The 25,648-nt window shown below is 40.8% G+C and overlaps 1 protein-coding gene across 1 annotated transcript; it reads right to left on the bottom strand.

Annotated features, from left to right (window-relative positions):
- Positions 1–217: 217 nt before the first annotated feature.
- On the bottom strand, positions 218–23,097 carry ARL13A (ADP ribosylation factor like GTPase 13A). Its single transcript, XM_043569996.1, has 8 exons — positions 23,039–23,097; positions 22,590–22,657; positions 16,951–17,200; positions 15,974–16,079; positions 15,249–15,436; positions 14,507–14,597; positions 14,341–14,413; positions 218–339 (listed from the first exon to the last, which is right to left on the bottom strand). Exons 1-8 carry the CDS (start codon positions 23,095–23,097, stop codon positions 218–220), a joined length of 957 nt encoding a protein of 318 aa, XP_043425931.1.
- Positions 23,098–25,648: the final 2,551 nt, after the last annotated feature.

Raw genomic sequence — 25,648 nt, 5'->3', positions numbered from 1 at the left:
AATGTGCTTAGTGACATAGTTCATTTACATCTATTGGATGGCTGAGTAGCAGTGTTCTGTATTCACATTTCCCCAGCTGTCTCCTAAGTGTCTTTTATGGCCAGTTCATATGTTGCATTTGGATGTGGTGTTTCTTTGAATCTAGAACAGTCTCTCCATTTTTTTTAGTGGCCCTACCTTTTAGAGACCCACATTAGGAATCTGGCTGGTTGTAGTGTCACCAACCATCCTGGATTGCCTGAGGCTCTCCTGGTTTTAGCAGTGATCCTGTATCCTGGGATAGGATGATCTCTGTTTCCTTATGGTGGTGTTTGGGTCCTCCTTCCAGCTCTGAATTTCCTGTAAATGAGAAGTTCTTGGGTCGAAAGTCTTGGTTAGATTGAAATTAAACCATTTTTGACAAAAATGCTTCATAAGTAATGTCATGTACTGTATGTCATATCTTATTTGGAGGCATGCAGTGTCAGTTGTCCACTCTTAGTAAAGGTGATCAGTTAGGTCGTGGCCCTCAGAATGCTCCATGTAATTTTCTCTTTATAATTAACTAGAAATCTGTGGGGTGTTTCTTTGGTACCATATGATTGTCCTGTTCCCCAGTAACATCTCAACCAAAAATTTTAACATCTACTGATTACTGTTTCCTGACTCAGTAATTCATTTTTCTAATTTTTAAAATGTATTCTCTTACTTGGTGATTTAATTGGGGGCTGGAAGATGTTGAGAAACTCTGGGTGTGGGGACCAGCAACATGTTTTAACATGTTCCCCAGGTGATTCTGATGCTCACTCAAGTTTGTGAGCCAGTGGTTTCGAGCCACTGTTCCTCAGCCTTGGTTGCGCATTGGAATCACCTGGGGACTATTTATTTATTTATTTATTTATTTATTTATTTATTTATTTATTTAATGTGTTTATCAAATTTGGAGAGAGAGGGAGAGACAGACAGACAAGAATACGAGCAGGGGAGGGGCAGATAGAGAGGGAGACACAGAATCCAAGGCAGGCTCCAGACTCTGAGCTGTCAGCACAGATCCTGATAAGGGGCTCAAACTTGCGACCTACAAGATATGACCTGAGCCACCCAGGCGCCCACCTGGGGACATTTTAAAACAAAGGTTCCTGTGTGTCACTCCCTCAGAGATTCTGATTTAATTCATTTTGGGTGTGGCCCTAACATCATTATTTTAAAAACTCCCTAGAGGGCTCTAATGTGCAAGTAAGGATGAAAACCCGGTCTGGGGTTTTTGTCTCCAAGCCCAGTGTTTGGCTTGATGAGTGAATGTGCACATTAAATTGCAGATAAAAAACTAGCTGTGTAATACATAGGCCAAATAGCTTGCTTTTTTGCTTCCTCCTTGTCTAGACCCACCCAGGGTCTCTAAGCACTGATTTGCAGTCCTTTGAAAAGATTTTCATCCCTTGAAAGCATTCTCCTTCCCATGGTTTCAACAGTTATTCTGGTGGGTGTGGTAGAGAGTGGGGCTGAGATACCATCAGTTGCTAGTAACCCTAGCCAAGCCGTAAAATTAACCTTCATATAGGGCAAGAAAAAAGTGAGCTCATTTTATTATTAATGTATGACAGTTGTTTTAAGGGTTTTTTCTCAGCCTGCCTCTTACCTGTCTTCCAGAACTGGCTTCTGTTTTTAATGTTTTTATTTATTTTTGAGAGAGAGGGAAAGAGAGAGAGAGAAAGTGCAAGCAGGGGAGGGGCAGAGAGAGAGGGAGACATAGAATCCAAGGTAGGCTGTAGGCTCTGAGCTGTCAGCACAGAGCCTGATGTGGGGCCAAACTCACAAACCGTGAGATCATGCCCTGAGCCCAGTTTTGATGTTTAACTGACTGACCCACCCAGGTTCCCCCAGAACTGGCTTCTTCTTGTTAGGCTTGTCTTAGGGTTGCTGAACCTATGAATGAAATTTTGACATTGACCTTATTGCAGGTGTGGAGTTTTATCTACTGCAGTGGTTCCCAGTCTTAGCTGCACGATGGACCTCCCGGTTCCTGGGGCTTGGGCCCTACCCCCAGATATTCTAATTTACTTGATCCGGGGTGTGGCTCAAGCATCTGGAGTTTTAAAAGATCCTTCAAGGTAATTCTAACGTGCAGTCAGGGTTATGATCCTCCAATTAGGGCTGTGGTTCCCAAACTTGTCTGCATAAGAAAATTCCCCAGGGATCTTTTTTTTTTCTTTCTTTTTTTTTTTTTTTTAAAGAGGGAGACACAGAATCTGAAGCAGGCTGCAGGCTCTGAGCTGTCAGCACAGAGCCTGATGTGGGGCTCAAACCCACCAACCGTGAGATCATAACCTGAGCCAAAGTTGGATGCTTAACTGACTGAGCCACCCAGGAGCCCCAGGGATCTTTTAAAGGTTCCAAAATCCATGCCACACCCCAAACTAATTAAATCATCACAGCCTCTGGGATGGGACGCACACATTGGTAATTTTGAAGTTTCCCCCAGTAATTCCAATGTGCAGCCAGTTTTGAGAACCACAGGGTTAGGGTATTTGATGGTTTGGGGGTTGGAAGGGAGAAAAGAATGATTGTCATTTGCTGAGATGTAAGTCTTCCAACCCTTCACCTTCAAAATCACATTGCCAATTTATAATTTACAGGATCATCATTGTCATTTTTCTGAGAGATGTATTTCAAAGTGGCATGGCCATAAAATGCAGTCATGAACCAATTAAAGCTCCCTTAGAACTTACCAATTAATTCAAGTCCAAAAGGACAATTGAAATGGAATATAATTATGTCCCAGACTTAAAAATTTTCCATCAGCTGATTTGATTCTGTCATTGTATGTATTTCCACATTATGTTTCCCATTGTTTCTTCTCAAAGGAGACTAAGTGGGGTGGCAATGCTGACATCTAGCCCAGATCCATACAGTAGAGGAGCATGTCAATATCAAGTCCATTCCTAATTGTTTGGGATCCTCAGAGGACATGGAGGGTGAGAGGTGTTTGCTCTGAGGACCTAAAAAAGGAATTTATTTTTAAACAAATGTATTTATTTTATTTTTAAAATAAATTATTTTAAAATATAAAAGGAATTTATATTTAAAAGTGTTGGCATTTACTACTTTATTTTACTGAGAACCTTTATTTGTAACCAATACAAGGAATATCTGCAAAGAGAGGGTTGTATATCTATACTCAGCTGTTTAATAGTTTTCTCCTCCACCTAGACTGTGAGCCTTGAGGGCATAAGAGCTATAGTGTGTTCACTGTTGTATCTCTGTTTAGCCCCCAGTCCAGTGTCTGAAATTTACAGGTGCTCAGAGAGGCAATGTAGTATACTAGCCAAGAGGACAGCTTTGGAATCAGTCTGACCTGGCCTTGAATCCTGACTCCCATCACTTCCATGCTATGTGACCTTGGGTGAGTTGCTTATCCTCTCCAACCCTCTGTTTCCTGCCCCTCTCCCTGTAAAATAAGGGTAATAATAGTATAATAACTTACTTCATGGGATTGTTATGACCCATTCAGCAAAACAGTATTTGTATAGCACCTTGCACATTGAATGGCACATAGTTTGTGTGCATTAAGGTGGGAGTTATTCTTAGTAATACCAGTGAGAGTATTCTTAATAATCCCATTATTTTTTGAAGGAATAAATGGATGGCATAGCCTGCTTTCCCTTCCCTCTCTTGAGATTAACAGGCAAAAATAACCTAATCAGTTTGGTTTCTGTAGGATTTCAATACTTAATTTCAGGCAAATAAAACCAAGCACACATTGGAAAGAGTGTCTTCCCTGTTGGTGTTGGTGTTGGTGTTTCTCAGCATTTATATTATAGTCAAATATTGCAACTTCTAGTAAAAAGTTTACAGTTTGGAGAAAAAAATGAAGCAAAGAAAACAGATAAGGCCATCCCTTTCATTTTGTCACCCTCAAAATATTGTTTGCTAAAATAACCCACTTGTCAAATCCCTTTGTACTTCTGTGAGAAGTGATAACGTTAAGACATGTTTTCTGAAAATAACTGTGATGAGGTGTCATGAATTAAGGGCTTTCGTGCAGAACTGATAAAGTTCCTTTATGGGTAGAATAGCTCAGGATCATAAATTGCCCAGAACCTCTACTGGCCCACCCTTTCCACCTCCCAAAAGGAAACTTGTTTCTAGGAATATATTTTTTTTCTTAAACTAAATGTACTATAAATGCTGCATAGTATCCTAAATTGGATCCTGAACAGAAAAAGGACATTAGTGGAAAAACCTGGCAGAATCTGAATAAAGTCTGTAGTTTAGTAAATTGTACCATTGTTAGTGTCATAGTTTTGATCAATGAATTAAAGTTATGTGAGGTGTTAATGTTAGAGGAGCCTGGATAAAGTGTATATGGGAACTCTGTTTACAACACTTCCACACATCTAAAATTACTTCAAAACAATTTTTTAAAAACTCTAAATGTAGTATTTTAAAAACAAGACATACTGATTGAAAACTAATTCTAGAAAAAACCAGGTCTGGGCAGGTGTTGAGGCCAGGACTCCAGGGATAGAATAGTGCTCACCTAGATACCCAGATATGTGCTCAAGCACTACCTGTGATAAGGTGACAAAGGGCATGAGTAGCATGTAGCAATTCTTTTATAATAAGGAATTTTTGGCAGCCTATCAAAAAGCAGTTCCTTTCTTTCAGTATAAGCTAGCCTAGTTCAAAACACAGCAGCCTGGCCTAAAAGAGGTCCAAATATAAATGCTGCAATCAAAAGACATAGGGTGTCATAATGGATACAAAACAGATCCGTCTACATGCTGCCTACATGAGACTCATTTTAGACCTAAAGGCACCTGCAGATTGAAAGTGAGATGGGTGAAATGGGTGTCAAAGAGTAGCAATACTTATATTGGAAAATCTAGACTTTAAAACAAAGACTATAACGAGATAAAGAAGGGCACTATATTGTAATAAAGGGGACAATCCAATAAGAAGACATAACAGTTGTAAATATTTATGCATCCAACATGAAAGCACCCAGATATGTAAAACTGTCATTGATGGACATAAAAGAACTAATTGATTATAATACAACAGTAGGGGACTTTAACACCCCACTTACATCAATACGCAGATCATCTTAACAGAAAATCAACAAGGAAACAAGGGATTTGAATGACACACTGGCCCAGATGGACTTAGCAGATATATTCAGAACATTGCATCTTAAAAGAGCAGAATACATATCCTTTTCAGGTGCACATGGGACATTCTCCAGAATACATTAAATATTAGGTCACAAATCAGGCCTCAGCAAATAAAAAAAGATTGAAGTCATACCACACAACTTTTCTGACCACAACACTGTGAAACTAGAAGTCAGCTATAAGAAAACATTTTGAAAGACCACAAACATGGACGTTAAATAACATGCTACTAAACAATGAATGGGTCAACTAAGAAATCAAAGAAGAAATTTAAAAAATACATGGAACCAAATGAAGATGAAAACACAATGGTTCAAAACCTTTGGGATACAGCAAAAATGGTCCTAAGAGGAAGTATATAGCAATACAGGCCTACTCAAAAATCAAGAAAAATTGGGGTGCCTGGGTGGCTCAGTCAGTTAAGTGGCCAACTTCGGCCCAGGTCATGATCTCGCGGTCTGTGAGTTCGAGCCCCGCATCGGGCTCTGTGCTGACAGCTCAGAGCCTGGAGCCTGTTTAAGATTCTGTGTCTCCCTCTCTCTGACCCTCCCCAGTTCATGCTCTGTCTCTCCCTGTCTCAAAAATAAATAAACGTTAAACAAAAAAATTAAAAAAAAAAATCAAGAAAATCTCAAACAACCTAACATTATACCTAAAGGGGCTAGAAAAAGAACAACAGATGAAGCCTAAAGCTAGCAGAAGGAAGGAAGTAATAAAAATTAGAGTAGAAATAAATGACATAAAACTAAAAAAAAAAAAATCCAGTAGAACAGATCAAGAAACCAGGAGCTGGTTCTTTGAAAAAATTGATAACCCCCTAGCCAGACTTACCAAAGAGGAAAGTGAAAGGACCCAAACGGAATCACAAATGAGAGGAGAAATAACAACCAACACCACAAAAACATAAGAGAATATTATGAAAAAGTGTATGTCAACAAATTAGACAACCTGGAAGAAATGGATAAATTCCTAGAAACATGAACTACCAAAACTGAAACAGGAGGAAATAGAAAATTTGAACAGATTGATGACCTGCAGAGAAATTGAATCAGTTATTTTAAAAACTCCCAACAAACAAAATTCCAGGGCCAATGGCTTCACAGGTGAATTCTATCAAACATTTTAAAGAAGAGTTATTACCTGTTCCTCTCAAACTATTCCAAAAGGTAGAGATGGAAGGAAAGCTTCCCAACTCATTCTGAGATCAGTATTACCCTGATACCAAAACCAGATAGAGACTCCCCTAAAAAAGAGAACTACAGGCCAATATCCCTGATGAACATGGATGCAGAAATTCTCAATATCATACCAGCAAACCAAATCCAACAATACATTTAAAAAGTCATTCACTATTATCAAGTGGGATTTATTCCTCGGTTGCAAGGTGGTTCAGTATTCACAAATCAATCCACGTGATACACCACATTAATAAAGGATAAGAACTATATGATCATTTCAATAGCTGCAGAAAAAACATTTTACAAAGTATAGTTTCCATTCATGATGAAAACCATGAAAAAAGTAGGTTTAGAGGGAACATACCTCAGCATAATAAAGGCCATATGTGAAAAACCCACAGCTAATATCCTTCTTAATGGGGAAAAATAGAGCTTTTCCTCTACAGTCAGGAAGAAGACAGAGATGTCCACCCTCACTACTGTTATTTAACATAGTACTGGAGGTCCTAGCCACAGCAATCAGACAACAAAAAGAAAAGGTATCCAAATCACCAAGGAAGTAGCAAAACTTCCATTATTTGCAGATGACATGATATTCTGTATAGAAAACCCTAAAGAACCCCCACAAAAAATTTGGCTAGAACTGATCAACAAATTCAGCAGTCACAGGATACAAAATCAATGTACAGAAATTTGTTGCCTTTCTAAACACCAATAATGAAGCAGCAAAATGAAAAATTAAGGAATCAATCCCATTTATAGTTGCAACAAATACAATAAGATACCTAGCCAAAGAAGCAAAAGACCTATACTCTGTGAAATATAAAACACCGATGAAAGAAATTGAAGATGACACAAACAAATGGAAACACATTCCATGCATTGAATAGCATGGTAATTCTTAGGACTGGGCTCATTTTTCCAAGCAGATATAAAAGGCTTGCTGTCTCTTAGCACCAGAGTTCTATTTTAGTTCCTGTAAGTGGCGACTAGCATGAGCGTGGGATTGCGTGGGATTCTTGAGTCATCACCACACAGCACGGTTTGAGTGCTTTGTTAACATCACTCTGCCCACCACCTGACAGCAGAACCTCCTGGGCTCCCTGGACCTGAGCCAGGCACTTCATAGGCATAGGGATGGAAGTACAAGCCCCCTGACTCCCACAACCCCCAGCTGATAGTATTTCTGTGCCAACAGCAGGAAGTTCTTGCTGATTTTTCACTCACCTGGGATAACACCACCTGTGTTTTGCACAGAGATTGATATGAGAGAAAAGGCAAGGAGAGTAGGAGGATGGATTGTTATAGCTAAAGAAATAAGGCATAGGCCAAGGGTGCCATGCTACAGTTGTTTTAGCAATACCTGTGAAAATAAAGTAGGATGCAGAGATGATTTCCATTCCTGGAAAGCTGGCAATAACTCTCATACTCCACACCCCTTCCTGTCAGAAATCCCAGTTTTGGTCATTGACCCAGTTACTGGGTCAACCCAGTAAAGGGTTTACAGGGGTTAGTGACAAAGCAGTGAGTCCAGGTGACCCCTGCTCCACTCATGGCCAATGGCATTTTATGGTTAAGAATGCTAGTTGTCAGGATTCTCCTGAGAAGAGTGGTGTTGTATTCATTGAACTTGGTTAAATCTCACTAGTAGAAACTGCCTTGAAAATGAGTGATTCTAATTGGTTACTGGGAGGGAAGAATGATATTCAAAACACAACAGGTATGGCCCAAACACCAAACACTCAAATATTCAGGGGATTTATTGCTATGTTAGCTACTACTGTTTTGCATGCTCTAACCCTAAATGATCGCTGTTCTTTCTTGACTCTTTTTGTGTCCTCACTTTATGACCTGTGTTCTGCAGATCACACTGGATACCAGTACTGCTGGCAGGGTACTTTTGGCAGGTAGAAACAACATATAAATGAAGAGTGGTGACTAGATGTCAGGAGTTGAAATCCATTCCAAGCAAAGGGACGCCCCCTCCACCTCTGCATATTGAATTCTCTAGTCAGAAAACCAAGGCCTGTCTTGCAAGACAAAATGAAGAAGTACTCAGAGCCACATGGGGCTTGTTGAATGATGGACCAGGGTCTTTTTGCTCACAAAATGCTATGGCAGGAGCTAAGCTTTAAAAGTCCTGGAGGAGGGAGGCTAAGACCTTGACAATGAAAGAAGAGAAACTCCAAGGCAACCATTTGCCTGAGAGTAAATTTGCCCCACCTAGGGTCAAGAAAGTATCCTTAATCTAGATCTCCAGGCTGCTATGCTGAGGTATGGATTTGTAAGACCTTTTTGGCAGATTTAGGATTTTCAAAGACAAGAATATGGGAGGCAGTGGTTCGCAGTGGTTAGAGTTACCTTAAATTCTCCATGCTCTTTTTACATTAGAATCCAAGACCTCTCTCTTTGGGTTGTCCTTTACAGAAAAGAGGATACCTCTCCCAGAAGGAGGGCATAGCTGTCTAATGATCTAAGCCCCTCCCATAATCATAATAATAGTAGCTTGGATTTAATGAGCTACTTATTATATGTCAGGCACTATGGTAAGCATCTTTATATGGACTTTCCCCTTTGATCCTGACAACAACCCTGTGAGGTAGGTGTCCTTATTCCTGTCTTCACTGGGGGAAATTGCCAGGGTTACCCAGCTTGATATGGGATTTGGGAAGTACAGTAACAGCCTGCTGCAACAAAATTAAGGTTCACTTGACAAGTAAATAGAGGTATGATGACTGTATTGAGGGGATATTCTTTAAATAACTTTGTGATTGATAGACTGTGTATAGGAAAATTTAGTTGACACCCAGGAACACATACGTTATACAAGGGGAAGTGTGCCAATATACTGAAACTGAGATTTATCAGGTTGTTTCAACCTAAATTCTCCAACTTGCCCACATTTATAGGTAGCACTCCCACCCCCTTTTAACCACACTTCCCTTTTGGCTGAGAAATTATGCCTGTCTCATAAATATACATGCCAGAAAGGCAAATGTAGATGATTCACTTTTCTTAAGAACACTGGTTTGTTGAATTACATTTTCTGTCTGATAAAACCCTTCTTCAGTAGAAATAGTTGAAGAATCCCTGAGTGAGAATGATTGTCAACATAATTCTTCAGTGACATTTATTAGGCAAATTGGAGGAAAGTAGGTGGGTCAGGAGTGGCCAGAGAAGACCCAAGGAGGAAGCAGTACTTTTGGACAGGAAAGATAGAGTACTGGCTTGGGCACACAGGATATTTGGATTTTAAGAGTATCTCTGTCAGTAATCAGCTGTACAATCTTTGCACTTAACCTCTCTGTACCCCAAACTCCTTCATCTGTTTAACAACCGAGGTTGGATTAGAGGCTCTGTCTCAGAACCCTGTCAAAAACCCACAAGGTGCCTAGGGTAGTTCTTTTGGAAATAAGGTCATGTGTAATGCATAATAGCAAATGATGCAATCTTAGTGTCATACCCTCTAGATGGGGTTGTAAGACCGATCATTCTGTGCAAGGTTTCTATCCTTCAGAAACAAGTATGGACTAGTAGGGTTAGAAGTTAAGAGCATGAGTTATGGAGTTGGACCATAGTTTGAAAACCAGTTATGCCACTTCCTAATGGGTGCCCTGGGACAAATGATTTCACCTCCCTGAACATCAGTTTCTCCTTTGTAAGATGATATAATAAATAGTACCAGCCTCATAGGCTTGTGAAGATGAAAGGCAATAGTTTGTAAGGCGTTTATCCCAGCACCTGGCAAAATAGAAGTACTCAGTCATCCATGTCTGCTACAACTATTGTCATGCTTATTTCTATCAATGTAATTCTCTTGACTTGGGCATGGCTACATTTCTGCACTTTTCTGGATATAGATTTCTCTTTCTGCATGAAATTTGAGAAAAGCATAAGTAGATCTTTCTGGCCTAATGCCAACTCTAGAGTCAGACCTGGATTCAAATCCCTGCTCTGCTTCTTACAGAATGTGGGACCTTGGGCAAATTGTTTAACTTTTCTGTTCCTTAGTTCCCTAATATGTAAAATGCAGGCAGGTGTACTGCCTACCCCTAAGGGTTGTTGTGAATAAGATCATGAATGTGAAGAACTTAGGCCTGTGCCTAAGGCCTGACATCCAGAAGGCTCTCAATAAATGTTGGCTGTGATACTGATGGTGAAAGTAATAGTTGTAATAATAGTAAATACTACCACTACCCTCCATGGGATGGAAGACTGATTGTGTTCAAGTTTGTACAGTTTTTGCATACCTAACCAAAGTGTTGGAAGAGGCAGTAATTGTTCTTCCTGGTGGGATAGCAAGGGAATTGCTGCCAGGCTTCACAGACCATGGCAGGGAGCTTAAAAACCAACTTGTTTTCAGGTGCATGACTGAAAATGATTCAGCAGGGCATAATTCTCAGCAGAAAAGTTCTATTTATTTCTGCCAGTCCTCTTACACCCAAGAACCTTATGGGAAAAAATGTAATCACAAAATGACCCTCCACTTCTAAGACTCAATTTCAGTTGGTTCACCCATAACATGTTGTTCATAGGCTTCATGAGGAACATTTGGGTGCAAAGACCTAAAGCCTCTGTTCTTCTTTGCCAAGGTCATCTTCATTCTCAAACGGATGCCACCTAATTTTTCTTAAGCCTCTCCGCAGGTATAAGCTTCATTTGACGGCTAGAACATAGATGTACAGGAACAATGGGAATCCTCAGGGATATGATGTTAGATAGGTGGACTTGTAGGGGGACTTTAGAGGTATTAGTAAGTAGAAGTGAAAAAACTGAGCAGTACTAATGATTCTAGAGATGAGCCCATTTGCTGAGGGAGGGATATGAGATGGTTTTTTTTTTGGATTTCCCTACAGTTTTCTCTTTAATACCCTGCTAAAAGTCTAATAAGAGAAAGAAAACAGCCAGTCAGTGCAAGTGAAGCTAAACACCAGATTTCCTGTCATTCCCAGATCACTCCTGGTTGGGAGGGTGTTGGCCCTTATGCACAAGAGGGTGTAAGACTGCTCCCCTCCAGGCACCTGCCCTCTGCCCCTGGCCCCATACTTTCTCTCAGTCTTGCTGTCTCCCCTCTCCCCTTCATATAAGGAATACTAACCACAGGATCCAGAGGAAGCTTCACAGGGATTTTCCAGTAACATCTCCTCTGTGTCCCAGGTATCCAGTGTTTTTTTTCCCCCTGGGTTCTGAGGTTATAGAAATGAAAAATGGATTTCAATTTTAGACCGAGATTTAGGAGTAGTTTCTGACATCTCAAAAAACACTTCCTCTGCTCTTCTACAAGATTTCTCCCACTCAACTCTCATCCTCACCCCTCATCCCCAGAGCAGTGCCTCTCTCTTCCTCAATGGGTCTGGCCAAGTCTAGGCCCCTCCATATAGGTATAACAACCCAAGGCTCTGGGGTGGCTTGAAGGGCTAGATACTTTGGAGAGCAGAGGCGACATAATATTGACAGTTGACCATCATTGAAAATGGGGTCCCAAGGAACATTGAGAAGGAGTGGCCATTAACAACAATGGGCCTAACAGACACATGAAAAGATGCTCAACGTCACTCCTCATCAGGGAAATACAAATCAAAACCACACTGAGATACCACCTCACACCAGTCAGAGTGGCTGAAATGAACAAATCAGGAGACTATAGATGCTGGAGAGGATGTGGAGAAACGGGAACCCTCTTGCACTGTTGGTGGGAATGCAAACTGATGCAGCCACTCTGGAAAACAGTGTGGAGGTTCCTCAGAAAATTAAAAATAGACCTACCCTATGACCCAGCAATAGCACTGCTAGGAATTTACCCAAGGGATACAGGAGTGCTGATGCATAGGGGCACTTGTACCCCAATGTTTATAGCAGCACTTTCAACAATAGCCAAATTATGGAAAAAGCCTAAATGTCCATCAACTGACGAATGGATAAAGAAGATGTGGTTTACATACACAATGGAATACTACTTGGCAATGAGAAAGAATGAAATCTTGCCATTTGTAGCAACATGGATGGAACTGGAGGGTATTATGCTAAGTGAAATAAGTCAGGCAGAGGAAGACAGATACCATATGTTTTCACTCATATGTGGATCCTGAGAAACTTAACAGAAGACCATGGGGGAGGGGAAGGAGGAAGAAAAGTTACAGAGAGGGAAGGAGGCAAACCATAAGAGACTCTTAAAAACTTAGAACAAACTGAGGGTTGATGGGGGGTGGGGGAGAGGGGAAAGTGGGTAATGGGCATTGAGGAGGGCACCTGTTGGGATGAGCACTGGGTGTTGTATGGAAACCAATTTGACAATAAATTATATTTAATATTAAAAAAACTCTTGTGATTCAGGCAACAACATGGATGACTCTTAAGTACATTGTTCTGAATAAAATAAGCAGACCCCCCCAAAAAAGAAACAACAATGGGCCTTCAAGGCCTCATAGCTTTTTTAAATGCCTTTATTGTATTGGGAGACATTGTAAATGCTTATTATAAAACCTGGAATTTCGAAAAAAGCAAAAATCCAAAGAAAGTCACCTAGGCCTTTTACTTCTCAAAATCACCTAGTATTTTACCCCTAGAGAAAACCAGTGCTGGTGTTTTGGTGATTTCCCTCCAGATATTCTGTGCATGTGTACACATCATTCTAAACATGCTAGACTCTGATTTACCATATTCTCTAACAAAATATCAGGTTGTGGAAAACTTTCCATGTCAGTAAATATAAGTCAACATTATCCCTTTTAATGTCTACATCATATTCCATTGTATGAATGCACCATAATTTATTTAGCCATTCCCTATTGTTAGCCCTTTGCTTGTTTTCAACTTTTAGCTATTGTACACAATGTTGGGTTTCCACATTTTTAAAGTTCTTAATATGTATATATACATATTGAGAGAGGGAGAGCAGAAGAGAGACAGACAACCAAACTACTCACCATAAAGTAGTGAGTAGTACATAAAGGTTGTACTAATTTGTACTTACACCACTGGAAATCATAACCTTTAAGATAACCTGATAGCTATGCAAACAAAAATCTTGTGTCAGCCAGTGCTGGAGTGCTGGGGCATCATACTGGGCTACTAGATGATGGTCCCCAAGCACTCTCCCTGTACTTCATTAACTTCTTCTAACTACTAACCATAGTATGAGAAAAGAGCTTCAGACTCAAAATAGGAATATTCTTGTATAAATCATGAGAGAAGGCCTGTATATCTTTCCTGACTAACCACTGGCCCAGCATTACCTTTAAAAGGATCATCTTCAATGCAAATTGGTGCAGCCACTCTGGAAAACAGTGTGGAGGTTCCTCAGAAAATTAAAAATAGACCTACCCTATGACCCAGCAATAGCACTGCTAGGAATTTACCCAAGGGATACAGGAGTACTGATGCATAGGGGCACTTGTACCCCAATGTTTATAGCAGCACTCTCAACAATAGCCAAGTTATGGAAAGAGCCTAAATGTCCATCAACTGATGAATGGATAAAGAAATTGTGGTTTATATACACAATGGAGTACTACAGGGCAATGAGAAAGAACGAAATATGGCCCTTTGTAGCAAAGTGGATGGAACTGGAGAGTGTGATGCTAAGTGAAATAAGCCATCCAGAGAAAGACAGATACCATATGTTTTCACTCTTATGTGGATCCTGAAAAACTTAACAGAAACCCACGGTGGGGGGGGGGGAAAGAGGTTAGAGTGGGAGAGAGCCAAAGCATAAGAGACTCTTAAATACTAAGAACAAACTGAGGGTTGATGGGGGGTGGGAGGGAGGGGAGGGTGGGTGATGGGTATTGAGGAGGGCACCTTTTGGGATGAGCACTGGGTGTTGTATGGAAACCATTTTGACAATAAATTTCATATATTGAAAATAAAATAAAATAAAATAAAATAAAATAAAATAAAATAAAATAAAGGATCATCTTCAATGCGTGGAGCTGGGGGCTGCAAGTCATCACTTCGATTGTCACAAAGCTCAGTAGTGTTCCAAGTTCTGTTTCCCCCAGAACATTCACCTTCCTTCATAGGTTCATCTAAAGCAAATGTTACTGATATGTTCTTTTTAGGCCTTAATCTTAAACCTTCTTTCTGTACAACAAGAAAATGGAGAAAAATGTCAGTTGGTGCTCTGATAGTTCAGTGATTGGTCCCTTGGACAGTAACATTTAAAGAGCCATTTACCTGTAGGATTGGCTTTAGGGGCCTAGCTTCCATTGAGCATTGTCCTAGATGCTGTCTTTTTTCTTTTGACATTCCCATCCTGGTAGTGTGGCTGGGGAAGACAGGAGAGAAAAAGCAATAGTGCAAACAGACACACTTGAAGCTCCTTAATTGAATGCAGCTATTTCCCCATCCCTGCCATATGCCTTTGGACATTGAAAGGAGGAAAGGACAGAGCAAGAGGACATTTAGACCTTTTATTCCTCAAAACCTTAATCAACTCCTGTTTTTTTTTTTTTTCCTTTGTGTTCTTCTTTTCCATATTCCTGTTCTCTCTCATCTTTTCTTATTATCGGGAGGATCAGAGAACTGAAAGCAAAGAATGTGGGGTGGCTCCAAGACTTTCAGCCATAGAAGGTTTCCAATAAATTTCTTAAGTGGTTCCTGCTCCTTTTCTCCTCTGTGTGGCCCAACGAAACAACAGAAACCCTGTTTTGGAGAAGCTCTAATCCTAATAGGCTGGCTTTACCTTTATACAACTCATCCCACTAACATGACCACTCAAGTTGTGCTGAAGGGAGGGTATACCTCACAGTGTTGGAATGTTTGTGGTCATTGCTCTAGCCCCATTTGGGCCAGTGGATCTTGAGACATTGGTCAGCACTGCACAGAATCCAAACACTACCCAGAAGTTCCTGCATATGTTGAATGTGGACTCCTGCATCTGTTCTTATCAGTACACCTAATAGAGGCAGCTCAGTACCTGTCTGATGAGGGTCTTTCCCCAGAGCTTCTGGTGCCCTTGGAGGTTGGGATGCTCGAGGGGAGTGGCTGTCGGCGAGTACACAGCTCTTCATATTTATCCCCAATGGCAGCTAATAGCCAGTGCAGCCCTTCAATTATGGGCTGATGGTTCCCTCTTTGGAGGTTTTTGATGACTGAACAGGGTTCCTATGATAAAAAAGAGAAGAGAAGGCTGTAACTCAGGAGCCTGGGACCCCGGAGGCCCAAAGTCCTAATTATTATCAGCCAAGAACAGAGGTACACTTAAGCTCTGCTCTGTCTAGAGAGGCTCTAAGACTTCTTAGGAGAGACTTAGCACTCACTCCTGAGAAAGTAAATGAAAGACAAATGTTAAGGTCTTTTAATAAGTTGTGGTGTAATGTCCTGGATGTCTGACCTTGGGCAAGTCACTCATAATCTCTGAGCCTTAGCCTCTTTATCCATAAAATGAAGTATCCAATACTGAAACTTCTAACTGTAAAGAGCTATTTTGAAGTCCTAATGAGAAAACAGATGTGAAGGTGTTATAAGAATGTGTTATTTACTGTCAGTGTCGAGTCAAAAATCATCACTGTAGATGTTGCCTGTGGGGGAGGCTTTGCCTGAGACCTGGCATATGTGGCTGATTATGGAATGGGCCCAGGGATGCATCAACTGGGCTCAAGAGGGTAAGGGAGGGGATGAAAGGGGTGGGTAGATACTTACCACTTGACACAGGGACTTGTTATCATTCACTAGCCTTTCTAGGAATAGATATTCAATAATATCACAGGGTAGGAGGGCATCCTTCTTGTCCTGTTTGTTTGCCATGCTAGAGCAAGGCATAGGAGAGAAGGAGGAAACAGAAGAGGAAGAGTGTAACAGAAATAGAGTCCAAGGGCAAGCAAAGAAGGGAAAGAGGAAGAGAACCAATTCTAGTACAACTACTACATATCCAGGAACTAGCTTCAAAGACATAACCAATGAGATGAGTCAGAGATTTTTCCAGCCAACTCTCAGTGGAGGAAAGAAGAGCACAAATAATTTTAATTCAAGATAATTCCCAGGCTTCATCTCTCACTTCCTCTACACTATGCCACAAAACTTTAATTAGAATTGCTAACCAGGATATGAACAGATTTGGAGTTTTTACACACTCTCCCAACCTTTGTTCATGCTTGAGTTGGGGGTGCTAATGAGGAATGAAAAAGGCAAAAATAGAGTGGGGGAGGAGTGAGGATTGATGGGCCACCGGAATTATCACCTTGGAATGAGTGCTAGTTACATAACTCTTGGGTAGTTAGCCAAAGGAGGAGTCCATTGGCATCAATTATACAAAATAAGGATTGTTTTCTGCTATCTTCTCAGGGCTAGAAACTGAAGCCAGAAAAGAAAAAAATTCAGGAAGGCAGTCTTCCAGAAGAGTTGAAGGGGTGGAATATCCAGATATTACTCTCCATTTCCCTTTGATGCTTGCCTTCAGAATTACCTTTCTATAGGTAGGTAACATGTTCCCCCATGGCAATATGTGATAGAAAGTGGCTCTTAAAAACAGCCCCCAAAGGACTGGCCCACTTCCCTTCACTGAGCCCAAGGGAGGAGAAGGTCAAGCTGGGTATGACAAAGGGACCACCCTTCCTCCATCTACTCTTCTGAAGATACAAAATGGGAAGGGGAAATTGGTCACAAAAGCAGAGTCTTACAGTAGGATACGTTTCCCTGCCACTCTTTTATCAGAGAGCAGACGCGTTAAGATGATCTTCACTTCCTGCATGCGTCCCAAGTCACTGGAATCCAGGACAAAAACAAGTCCGTGTGCCTGTGCATAGTAGTTCGGCCAGGTTTCTTGGCCCTTCATGTCTCCACTCAAGTCATAGATGGAAACTTCATACTCATGCAGTAGGAGTGTAGTCAATTCAGATTTCATACAATTGTTCATCCTACTTGGAAGTACTATGCATAGGGGAAGAGAGGAGAAGCAACCACAAAGCAGGGGAATAGAGTTAGATGTGAGAATCTGTTAAAGCAGTGATTTGAAGCTTGACCAGAGCCTTCCCTGAGGAATCCCACTGAGGCATCCTGCCATCCTGCTCACACTCACGGATTCATCTTCCTAAACCAGCACTTGGTCATGCTACCCTTTCCTGGCTCAGTAACCTTTGGTGAGTGCCCACTGCTCCCAGGATAGAATACACACTCCTTTGCCACCTAACCTCCCAGACCTGACTGGTGTCCATGGTGCTCCTGGTACACACCCAGTTTCTTCCTCTTTCTGCTCCTTGGCTCATGTTCTACCCGCTCCCCCCCGCCCCCGCCCCCCGGCCATTCCACAAGAATGTCATGCTTTGTCTTGTTCTGGGCCTTCAGAAGACGCTATTCCCACTGCTTAGAACACTCTTCCATTACTCTTTATTTGGTTAATGCCTTTTAAAAAATATATCAATTTAGGGGCACCTGGGTGGCTCAGTTAATTAAGCCTCCGACATTGGCTCAGGTCATGATCTCACAGTTCATGGGTTCGAGCCCTGCATCAGGCTCTGTGCTGACAGCTCAGAGCCTGGAGCCTGCTTCATATTCTGTGTCTCCCTCTCTCTCTGCCCTTCCCCCACTCATGCTGTGTCTCTCTGTCAAAAAATAAACATTAAATAACTTTTTATAAATAAATAAATAAATAAATAAATAAATATCAGTTTAGGGACACCTAGGTGGTTCAGTTGGTTATGCATCTGACTTGAGCTCAGGTCATCATCTGACAGTTCATGAGTTCAAGCCCCGCATCGAGCTCTCTGCTGTCAGCAGGGATCCTGCTTTGGGTCCCCTGTCTCCCTCTCTCTCTCTCTGCCCCTGCCCTGCTTGCACTCTGTCTCTCTCAAAATAAATAAATAAACCTAGTTTTTTTCCCTTTTATATCAATTTAGATCTTGTTTTCTCTAGAAAGTTTTCCCTAACTCACACCACCATCCCCTAGTCTAGACAGGTGTCTTTCTTCTGGGCTTAACCACTCTCACAGCACATATTCGTGTTAGAAATTTTATGATTTTGTTATGTGAGTTATAAACTATAACAGGACAGGAATCCTTTCAGTTTCATTCACTATTATACTCATGATGCTGAGCACAGAATGTGGCATACAGCTAGCACAAATGAATATTTGTTCAATGGATTTTGATGAATGAATGAATGAATGAATGAGTGAGTGAATGAACAAGCGGCCCTTCTCTCCCACCCACTCTTCAAGGCCCAGCTCAAGTAGCACTTTCTTTAGGAAGCTTCTCTGACCTATCCAGCTCTCACTTCTCTCTTGTTGAGCACGTGGTATATTAAACTTGTTGTTAACCTCATTCTCTGCACGTCCTATGTTCCCAACTAAAATATGAGCTCTGTCATGGCGGGGCTCTGCATTACCTTACATACAGTAGGTGTTCAACAAATGTTTATGGTGCCTGTTACTGTCGATACAAGTATGAAGTTCTCTTCCTCATATCTCCTCCAAGAAACCATCCTAACTCAGATACATTTACCATTTCAAGGCTATTGCCAGAGCATAGTATCCCATAGGGCATTCCATACCTCTTACAGCTCTCATAGAAATGCAGTTCAAAATGACAATCTTTATACACATTTCAGTCTTTTGAACTGACAGTCCTGGCCTAGCTCTCTCCCCACATTAGTACTAAAGTGATTTTATAGATTCTATACACTCATACCTGGAAGTTCTCACACCAACATTGGTAGCTTATTTATATATAGTCTTAGACCTACCTGTGACATTTTTCCATGGCATTGCAAGAATGAGTCATTTAGCTGAGAAGTTAGTAAGATGCTTTCAGATCTTTGGAAATGTATGATTACACACACATTTACATGTATGTGTGTGTGTGTGTGTGTGTGTGTGTGTATTATTATCATTACATTTTAATGTGATCTTATAATTCCTGTTTTCATGTCAATCATCTTTTTTTAAGTTTATTTATTTTTGACAGAGAGAGAGAGAGAGAGAGAGAACGAGTGGGGGAGGGGCAGAGAGAGGGAGACACAGAATCTGAAGCAGGCTCCAGGCTCCGAGCTGTCAGCACAGAGCCCAACGTGGGGCTCAAACTCATGGACCGCAAGATCATGACCTGAGCCAAAGTCGGATGCTCAACCAACTGAGCTACCCAAGTGCCCCTCACCTTTTTAATTATAGTTTTCAGATAACATAGTTTTCAGTTACAACTTTGGTGTGATATTTGCTATGTCTGTTTTAGACTACTTAAAAATAATGAGTGAAACTAAAGGTAATTTTCAAATCTTGTTTCCTGCATCCAAGCAAGCTTTATATTATTTTTTCCCTGTCAGAGCAAATCATTTCCCCTAGATTTTTTTTCCTTTTACTTGAAAACTTACCAATTCCTTCAGTAATGCAATGTATTGTTGGTGAACCTTAGAAGCCATGAGAAGTTGTTCCCTGATAATTTATATTTCTCTTATTTTCTCTATTAATTTATAAACTCCCTGAATACAAGTACTGAGTGTAATGCATCTCTGTATCCCTAGAAGAGTATTTCATAAAGGATAGTCTTGGGACTGTCTGCTTCAGAGTTACATGGGGGTGATTGTTAAGTTCTACTTTATACCAAATGAATCAGAACCTCTGTGTTTGGGACACTGGCATTTGTATGTTTAACAAACTCCTTTAGTTAAGAAAATCCCCAGGTGATTTTTCTGCACTTCAAAGCTTGAGACCCACTGCCGTAGAAAGCAGTGAAACTCATGCCTGTTGTGTCTCAGCATCATCTGGTGCACTTGTTAAGATTTTGAATCTGTGGGTCCACCCAGACCAAAGTAACTGAACCTCCAGGCACCTGGATCAGTAGGTATGAAATCTCTCCAGGTACTTCTGAATTTTGGCTCTCAGTACTCACTATGCTCCATGATCACCTGTGGAGCTTTTAAAACCTAAGACGCTAGGCCTCATTCTTTGAAGGTTTGATGCCATAGATCTGGGGTGGGGCTTAAGCATCCTTTTTTTTTTTTTTTTAAGCTCCCCAGGTGACTGAATGTATAGCCGATTTGAGAGGCACTGCTCTAAATGCCCTCATCTAGGGCATCTGCTTGTGCTCATGTTGGGGGTTTCTTGCCCCACGTGACTATGCCAGACAAAAAGTTATAGTGAATGGTATCCTTGATAATAATGGCTTATGTCCCAAAATATTTTATAGCTGGAATCATCAAATGTTCACACAAGTTATGACTTGTAGAATGGAATTTCTTTCCTAGGCTGTTGTCTGTTCTTAACAATCATAAACATTTGCAGGAGCAGGTGAGGTGATCTATTGTATTTGGGTACAGAGCAACCTACTAGATTGACTCTGGTTGTCCTGCATGGACAGAGATGGCCTGAGACATTCTTCACAATGTGAAATCAGTAGCACTTTGATTCTTGACCATTAAAAACTATTCTTTGAATGAAGTTACAACCATAAGCCTATTGGTTTATGAATCAACCCCCAAGTTAGTCACCAGCCACAAGGCAAGTTATACAGTAATGCATTAAATAGGCTACAGGCTTTTTCCTCTAGGAATTAGAATGAAAAGCAGGTACTATTCTCACAGACAAAATAGTACATGGCTAATTGCAGATGAATGCTTCCCAAAGCTGGCTGGCCATCAGAAACACCTGGGGAGTTTTTAAAAAATAGATTCCCAGGCCTCACCCAGAGTGGATGGGAATCTAGGGGTGGGGCTGAGTTGGGGCTCTGAAAATTATCCCCACTTTTATCAGTAATCTTGTGATTTATCTTGGCTCCTTGATTTTCCTGCTACTGTTTACCTTTTTTTTTTTTCTTTCTTCATTTTTCTGCCTATCAGAAAGTTGGGAGAGACAGGGAATCCATTTTGCTGCCTATTAGGGGAAAGGAGGGGAATGGAGAAGTTGTAAAGAGGCAATATGTTGCCTGAGGAGAATGGTGGAATGGGGGAGAACATTCATTCCACAAATACTTTTTGAGTGCCTACCTGACGGTACTAAAAGTACAGACTAAAGATACAGAGCTGAAAAGATCCATTACTTCTTAAGGGGCTCACAGTCTAGGGGATGGATTTACTGTTGTACAGTGATGTGTCTTAAGTGCATGATAGAGGGAGGCACAGAATAGAGTGGGATCTAGGAAGGAGGTGCTGAGCATTAGGGGTAGCCCAGGTCACAATGGGGTCAAGCTTAAGCTTGTGACTCAGGGCATTTGATTAAGCAGTTAGGTATTGGAGCGAATGAAATGCTAGGTAATGAGATAGCATGTAAAGAGTGTGTGCATGTGAACTAGAATGGTATGATCACAGAAGAATGGCAAATAATTTGTTTTGGCTCTATCGGGGAGCATATGCAGAGAGCATGGGAAATGAAATTGGAGGAGAAGTCAGGGGCCAAATCGTGGAGGACCTTGTATACTGCTAACGAATTTAAGTTTTGTTTTGATAACATTGTAGAGGAATTGAATGGTTTTGAATAAGGAAGCTCCATGATCAGTGTTTTGCATTAGGTCTTTCAGGCAACCATGTGGATTGAATACTGGGGGTGGAGGACAACTAGAGATGGCAAAATCAGCCAGCAGGCAGTTACTGTGGTTCAAGGAAATTGATGCAGACTTCAAGTAGACAAGTAGTAGAGGAGTCAAGTTAGCCTTTTCCTGTATCTTGCTGAGAGCCCAGGTTATATAAAGTTCAACCACATCATCATGCCCCTTCTTTTATTTAATAAACATTAATGGAGGGCATCCTATGCTGGGATCCCTGATTGACTGGTTAGCAGTTAGATGGGTCTTCACAACTAGAATAGTAGCTTCCTGAAATTCTGTGTAACTTCTTCTTGAAGTGTCAGGGTATTAAACTGGAGATCTGGTATTAAAGTTGCATGTCTCTGAACTGACAACATTTCTCAAGCTCCAACCCTCTATATTAACTGTCACAAAGAGTTTCATGTTATTAAACTTCTTCATCATCCCACACTTGTCTCTCTTATCTAGACCAAATTCCACTTTAATTGAGTTCTGAAACTAGACACTGTTTCAAACATGCTATCCTTTATAATTGACTGCAGTACTTAACATAGTTTGAGCTCATTCACACTACACTATGAGAGGACCTTCAATTAGGATATCTTATAAAGGGAGAGGTGACAGACATTACATAAACAGGCTGATAATACCCAACGAGAGGAGTGTGTGTGTGGGAAGTGTTTATCTTCAAAAGAGCAAAAGAAGGAAGCTGAGGGCCATGAAATACAGCTGGGAAGGAATGGTTATTTCATTGGTCTCTGGGGCCCATGGGAGACCTAAACTAGTATCTAATGCTCTTAATTCCTTACGTCTTTGGAAAGCCTCCACAAGAACGGTTTTGCCTGAGTTGTCTAATCCAATGATGATGGTCACATTCCTGGAAATGGAAAAGAAAAATGAGCCAAGGCCTTAAAAAGCACTGTTCGTTCTCAGGAGGAACAAAGAATTCTACTTTTCCTTGATTGACTGAGGCTCTGCCTGTCGTAGTCCCAATGCATGTACCATAAAAAGCACACCCAAGGCGGTATAAAGTGGTATGGGAACCCCTTCCCAAAACCTCTAAGGATACTTTTCTTCCCTGATTTACTTGCCTTGTAGAATTGGCCATCCTCCCCCAAACTTGTCTCCAGTCTTGCAGATGTTGCTTAATCACTTTCCTTCATAATATATATCATGAAGATTTGTCCCCTGAGGGACTGTGGAAAGATATGTTGGAAGAAATGGTGGAATAGGTCTAGAGAAATAACTGCAAAATTACCTTTGTGTCTCTTCAGCTGTCTTTAGCTGAGACCAGCAGGATGTCAATAGCCGGAACATGATTCAGCTTGGTTCTTTAATATTAAGTGAAACAAGTAAATGAAAAATAAGCCCCATTATTAGCACTGAACCTGTCAGCTTATGAGTACACAGGTGCCGATAAACAACAGAAGTCCGTAACTTCATTCTATCCAATCTTGTCTATAAATGTCTTAGAGGGAGAAACTGGTTATTCTCAACTCCACTGATAGGTACCTGCAAAGTGGGGAATTTCTTATTAAAGCAACCCACCATGGTCATGATAACATCAGGTGTGGCCTATTTCTTCAGTCATAGTTCATGTCTGTTAGGAATATCTTCATTCAATCCTGGATGGGGACAGGGTATGCGCTGATGCCTTGGAAAAGAATCACATTAGATTTCAAGTAGGACCTATTGGGAGACCTAGTCTAAGTAACAACAGTACATTGGGCTTGGTTCTCTTATTGTTTCTGCTTCAAAAATGTGGGTGTTGGTGACCCAGTCTCATAGATTTCATACAATTTCTAGTGCTTTAAGAGACCTTGGAAATCGGGACACCTGGATGGCTCAGTCGGTTAAGTGACCAACACTTGATTCGGCTCAGGACATGATCTCATAGTCGTAGGGTCAAGCCCCATATCAGGCTCTGTACTGAGGGTAGAGCCTGCTTGGGATTCCCTCTTTCCCCCTCTATCTGCCCCTCCCCTGTTCATGCTCTCTCTCTCAAAATAAATGAATAAGCTGAAAAAAAAGAGACTTTAGAGATTACCTAGTCTAATAGATTTCAAACATCAGTCCATGTGCCTCACTCTCAAAGATTCCAGAGAGCTGCATAAGCTCCCCAGGTGATTTCAAAGTGCATCCATATTTGGAAGTCATTGCCTAAGTAAAAAGGGCAATTTAGACAATCACTTGAAGGTTTATCCATGTTGTAGCATATATTAGTATTTTGTTCCTTTTTGTGGTTGAATAATATTCCATTGTGTGGATATACTACATTTTGTTTATCCATTCATCAGTTGATATTGCTTCTACTTTTTGGCTCATAGGAATAATGCTGCTGTAAACATTTGTGTACAAGCTTCTGTATGGGCATATGTTTTCAGCTCTCTTGGGTATATACCTAGGAGTGTAATTACTGAATCATATGATAACTTTATGTTTAACCTTTTGAGGCAGTGCCAGACTGTTTTCCAAAGTGGCTGCAGTATTTTACACTCCCACCAACACTACGGGAGGGTTCCAATTTCTCCACATCTTCACCAACACTTGTTGTCTTTTTGTTTATAGCTATCCTAGAGGGTGTGAAGTGGTATCTAATTGTGGTTTTGATTTACATTTTCATAATCACTAATTACATTGGAGCCTGGAGCTGGGGGAAGTGCTGCTTGGGTTAGCAAATACTTCAGATGGGATTTGCTTAGCTATCTAATGAGCACAGTGCATGTCCAACTTATCAATGGATAACTCAGCAGGGTTCTGCAGAATCATTCACTATTTTGGAGAATTGCTATCCCCAAATAGAGACTCACACTTCATGGCATTACTGATAGTACAATTTATTCCCTAGGAAAATCACTTGCCTCCCTATAAGGACCCCCTGGAGAATGGCTATGGCTTATGCCAAATGAAAGGGAAACCTTATATATGGCCTGTGATCAAATCCAGCCTTACTCCTGCTTTGCTTATGAAGCTGATAAGACCTAAAGCCTGAAACACCAGAGCCTGATTGCCTGGGTTCCATGATAGCTATCTCCCTTTGAGATGAGGCCAGTAGCAGCTACATGTCTAGTTCCTGATAATTGGCAGAGCTTCCTAGCTTGATCTCAGGCTCTGTGTATTTGTTAGTGCCACCAAGAAAGGTAAAACTGACATCACACAAGTTTTTCCTCAAGGACTCATTCTAAAGAAGGATAAATAAATAGGATAACTGAGGAAGAAAACAATTAGACTAAGGGTTCCCAGTCCTTTCTTTCATTTCCAGTATCTCTCCTATGTATCCTGGGATGAAATCACCTAAATTAAATGTTCAGATCTCTTATCTGTAGAATGGAGATAATGATATATTTTGCTTACCTTGAGGTGGTTAATTATTTATCTGATTACAAGTTGGTTCTTTTTGTATGAAAGACATAAGATGTGTAGAGTAATAGGAAGGTGTATTTAGCTTCATAGCTTTCTTGCCAGATTAATACAGCTCAGTTGCCTACTTATGAGGGGTAAGGCAATGGCCTAACAATGGCTGTCAAGGTTCTGACATATCTATGGCAACCACTGCCTGGTTCATAGCAACCAAACCCACATCTTCCTATCTTGTATGATTACAGCTTATTACTAAATTAACTTTTAGTCATCATGGTTTTTTTTTAATTTACAAAGTATTTATATATAGTATACAAAGTATATATTTATTTATATAGAACTTAGTATGTGCCAGCACTCATTTAAGCACATTATACATATTAACTCATTTAATCCTCATTACAACATTGACAAAAAGTAGGGGCTATTGTTCTTACTTTTTGGAGATGAGGTTCACAAAGAATTTATTTTCCCAAGGTTACCCAGATAGTAAGTGGTAAAGCCAGAA

This window comes from Prionailurus bengalensis, chromosome X, assembly GCF_016509475.1.
Source record: "Prionailurus bengalensis isolate Pbe53 chromosome X, Fcat_Pben_1.1_paternal_pri, whole genome shotgun sequence".
Classification (NCBI taxonomy): Eukaryota; Metazoa; Chordata; class Mammalia; order Carnivora; family Felidae; genus Prionailurus; species Prionailurus bengalensis.
This window is presented reverse-complemented; position numbering and strand designations above follow the sequence as displayed.

Excerpts from the sequence above, each read along its gene's own strand:
- ARL13A (XM_043569996.1), bottom strand. The coding sequence starts at position 23,097 with ATGTTCCGGCTATTGACATCCTGCTGGTCTCAGCTAAAGACAGCTGAA. Across the intron at positions 22,658-23,038 it reads ACAGCTGAAGAGACACAAAG|GAATGTGACCATCATCATTG; the intron begins GTAATTTTGCAG and ends TTCCATTTCCAG. Across the intron at positions 14,598-15,248 it reads GAAAGACCCTCATCAGACAG|CCACACTACCAGGATGGGAA; the intron begins GTACTGAGCTGC and ends TGTCTTCCCCAG.